The sequence below is a fragment of the Gavialis gangeticus genome, unplaced genomic scaffold, assembly GCF_001723915.1.
Source record: "Gavialis gangeticus isolate Ggan-Ray unplaced genomic scaffold, GavGan_comp1, whole genome shotgun sequence".
NCBI classification, from domain to species: Eukaryota; Metazoa; Chordata; order Crocodylia; family Gavialidae; genus Gavialis; species Gavialis gangeticus.
Genome location: NW_017729007.1, coordinates 11,549,523 through 11,553,809, shown reverse-complemented (window position 1 = coordinate 11,553,809; position 4,287 = coordinate 11,549,523). Strand labels below are relative to the sequence as shown.

Below are 4,287 nucleotides of genomic sequence, written 5' to 3'. Positions count from 1 at the left end.
TCTAGTGGGGGGGGTGGGGGGAGGGTATTACAGCCTTCGTAACGAGGGACAGAGGGAGTCAGGCAGGGCTGGGGCTGCTGCTCAACCTGGGCCATGCATGGGGCTCAGGGCCTGGGGCTGGAATGCACAACTATAGGGCCTGACTGGGGAGCAGGACAAAGCCATGGGCAACGCATCCGGGGGGGAGGGGGCTGGCTCCCCATTGCCATATGCACTCCCAGGGGACCCTGTGGGGCACGTGCCTCCCAGACTTACGCACAGGGTGGAGCGGGTGCAGGCTGCCCACTGCATGCTCAGGCTCCCTGCCCTGCTCCCAGGGCCTTTGCAGCCCAGGGGGCAAAACCCAGTGTGGCAGAGCAAAGTGGGGTGGGAAAGCTCATTATCACTGCCATGAGCCCTGCACCACCATATGCACATAGAGTTGTGCCCCTCGCTGCTGCCAGGCAGGCAGGAAGTGCCTCGCTGGTGGTGTAGAGCTCCCAGCAGCAGCAACAAGCCTCCCTGCCCAGCCCCATTCTGCCCTGCCATGGCAGGTCTTTCCTGCTGGGTTGCAGAGGCCCCAGGGCCTCTGCAGCCTGTGAGGAGCCCAAGCCCACATCCACTCCCCCCAACGGCCTCTGCTCAGGTTGTACCACTGCAGGGGGAGACAGGGGCCATGCCCCTCTCCACCACAGCTGTGACTTCCAGTGGGCAGCAGTTGGGGTTTGGGCACTGTAGAACCAGATCCCTGGCCCTGTAGCCCTGGCAGGTGGGGGCCCGTTCCAGCAGGGTTGGGGAGCAGGGGGCTGTGGGTGCAGAGTGAGGGGCATCAGTGGGGATGGGGGGCTGTGGATTGGGAGAGGGGCACTGGCAGGGTCAGGGGGCCGTGGTTAGGTATTGAGGGGCACCAGCAGGACCAGGGGGCTGTGGCTTGGGAGAGGGGCAATGGTGTGGGCAGGGCACTGGCCTACCAGGGCTTCTCAGCACCACAAAGCAGTGAGGGAAGATAGCTGCAGCTGGACCCACATCCTGGTGAGCAAAGGGGGCCAGGGGAGCTCTGATTTGCCATGATAAAAAATCTAAAATCAAACACCAAAATTTATAGGTATTTAGAATTTATTATAGTGATTGAGGGTGTAGGTTGCAGCCATGTTGGTCTCAGGACATAGCTAGACAAGGTTCTTTGGGTGAATATGATATCTTTTGTTAGATCAACTATAAAATTGTTTTCCAACTATTTAAGCAAGCTTTTGGATTTAAAAACCCTTTGTCAGGCTGAGGAAGTCTCTGCAGTTGGTGTGTGCTCTTCCTGGATGGAATAAATAGTAAAGAAGTCAGAGGCTAGGCTGGTATGCAAGATCAGCAGTCAATGAAGATGTAAACTGAGGAGCCAGTGGGTGAGAGACAGGCTGGGTGGGATGAAGGTAGGAATTAAATAGTAGAGATGTACCTGGGGAGTTGGATGTCAGGCAGGTTATAATGTGTCATAAATCCAATGTCTATATTGAGTCCATGATTTTTTGTATCCAGAAGGCTGATGAAGTGAAGTTCATAGGCTCCTCTCTGAAATGAAGTGTTTTGTAAGTTCCCTTTGAGGAGAGTGGTTCCCTTGGAGAGAGAGTGGTTTTCTTGTGAGAAATGTGCCCCCACAGGTAATTGGGTATTCTTGTCTTTAATAGATTTCCAGTGTGCATTCATTCTGGTGCGCTAAATGCCCCGATGGAAAATATGTAGGAGAGACTAAACAACAACTATGCACCAGAATGAATGCGCACCAGATATCCATCAACTCTTCTCTCTTTTTAAACTCTTTCTGGGAAATAACAAGGTAGGCAATTGGTAATCAGAAAATTAAAATAAAGTGCCATTATGTATGTGTGGGGGTTATGGGGAGTGGTAACCAGGGTCAAACACTGATAACACTGCACTTTTTGCGTAGCACCTTACTCCATGAGTAAGTTCACTAGTTTCATAGTTAGTTTTTGTTATTCAGCCTTGGAAAAATTATCTTAAAAATGCAGGCAGAAAACAAATCTGGTCACTTGCCAGAGACTGGTGCATTCCAAGAAAAGCAAGGAGGTTCTACAGATGCATTCAGAAAAAAATAACGTATTTGGCTCCTGTTACTAGCAGGCAGTGCTGGGCATTTGTTTATAATTTGCAGTAATTCAGTTATTATATATAGTCAGTTCAGAAACCCATTTTCTGCCTTCACTACACTTCGGACCAAGTTTCTAGTTAGCTTCAAAACCCATGTCAGCTTATTTCATTAGCAAACCTTCTTTGCACTCACAAACACAAAGGCTAGGGATACAGACCGATTTGGACATGCTCTCAAGGTGGGCCGAGCAAAACCTAATGGCCTTCAATGTTTAGAACTGTAAGGTGCTGCACCTTGGTAGGAAGAGCCATCAACATGGTTACAGGCTTGGCCGTGCTATGCTTGCTAGTACCACGACCAAAAGGGATGTGGGGGTCTTGACTGACCACAAGATGAATATGAGCCACCAAAGCAATGCTGTGGCTGGCAAAGCAAACCAAACTCTGGTGTGCATCTACCGATGCATCTCAAGCAACCCCAGGGTAGTCATCCTCCTGCTTTACTCGGCCCTGGTGAGACCACAGCTGGAGTACTGTGTCCAGTATTGGGCCCCCCACTTTAGGAAGAAGAAGCTTAAGAGATTCCAGAGGAGAGCCACTCATATGATCCAAGGCCTGGAGGGAAGGCTGTATGAGGAAAGGCTGAGGGACTTGGGACTCTTCACTCTGGAGAAGAGAAGGCTCAGGGAGGACTTGGTGGCAGCCCACAATTACATAAGAGGGGTGCATCAGGACCTAGGAGAACAGCTGTTTACCAGAGCTCCACAAGAGATAACAAGGTCTAACGGCCATAAACTCTAGGAAAGCTGATCTAGACTAGACATAAGAAAAAAGTTCTTTACAGTGCGAGTGTCCAGGGTCTGGAACAAACTCCCCCCAGAGGTGGTGCAAGCACCTATTCTGGACTCTCCTAAAACAGGTGGATATATTTCTTGCTGGGGTCACTTGACTTCCTGCTTATGGCGGGGGGGCTGGACTCGATGATCTCATGAGGTCCCTTCCAGCCCCTAATGTCTATGAAATCACACCGGCCCCAATCCTGGAAGCACTTAAGCACATGAGTAACTGAGAATGTGCATTAACCTTTGCGTGCGCTTCTTTGTCAGATCAGGGTCATAATATGGCATGCAGTTCCAACATTTCTCCCAGTGTAGATACTTCATGAGGATTTGGTTCGGCATCATAATAAAACTATACAGCTAGAGCTACTGGCTGAAAATGTTGGGAATTTTTAATATAAATGTCATAAAATAATCATGAATGGCTCTTGGCTTAGGCTATAGCTTAATCATCTTTTTCTTTGCTTAACACATTCTTCTCTTCTTCTGTTGTGACAAAATGCATCAGACGATAGCAAAATATCCTCAGCTGCCAGAAAAACAGTCTGTTACTACAAAGAAAAAGGAAACAAAAGAGCAGTTATTAGTCCAAAAACTGTCATCCTGGAAATATCTATGCATGCACATTAAATATATGAGGAACTTTTATTGACTTCAACAGGATTACTCATAGAAACTAAGCTAAATATGTACACACATTAGCAAATTCTGAACCATGTTCAGAAAAAGGTTAACATAGACCCTGTCTTTGTCCTCTTAATTATTCTCTAAATTTATAGTTTGGTACCACAACTGTTTTTCAGTATTAGTTCTTATCATTAAATATATAGAAATGGCTGTGCTCTGTGTTTTACGCACTCTCCCCCATGCAGAATTTAATATTTTCTGTCTGAAACGGAAAATGATCCGATTGAAATGGAAGATGATCTTACCAGGCATTTAGGACTTCTTCCTGCTCATATTCAACAACTGAAACACTCCCAATGACTAAATTGTACAGGATCAAGCTCTTGTTAAGCTTATAACATTTTCAGAAACTATCTTCAGTAGTAAGGAGTGGAGCCAGAACTGGATAATTACCTGAACACTGAAGCATTTTCCATTCCTGTTGAAGCTGGTGCCTTAATAATTTTATCTCACGTACATTTTCTTGAGAAGCAGATGCATAGACTCCAAAGTCATGTGCAGAAACTTTGTTTAAGGCTTTAGCCACACTTTGCACCAGTTTTATCTCTGTGTCCTATTTAAAAAGAGTGTTGTAGTGAAGCAGGCTGACTCATTTAAAACAAACTCTTGCAAAAAAGTTGGCAAGAATGAGCAACTTCATTTTCGGATAAAATTTCTTTCTTTTTTTTTTTTTTTTTTTTTT

The 4,287-nt window shown here is 46.5% G+C and overlaps 1 protein-coding gene across 2 annotated transcripts in view; it reads right to left on the bottom strand.

Moving 5' to 3' along the window:
- Positions 1-3,288: 3,288 nt before the first annotated feature.
- HDAC10 (histone deacetylase 10) overlaps positions 3,289-4,287 on the bottom strand; it is a 30,901-nt gene continuing 29,902 nt past the window's right edge. For both annotated transcript variants that reach the window (XM_019509299.1, XM_019509300.1), the window contains 2 exons: positions 3,999-4,158; positions 3,289-3,469 (listed from right to left, as the gene is read on the bottom strand). In XM_019509299.1, the coding sequence (XP_019364844.1) occupies positions 3,444-3,469; positions 3,999-4,158 (186 nt within the window). In that variant the 3' untranslated portion in view covers positions 3,289-3,443. The remainder of the gene's footprint in view (positions 3,470-3,998; positions 4,159-4,287) is intronic.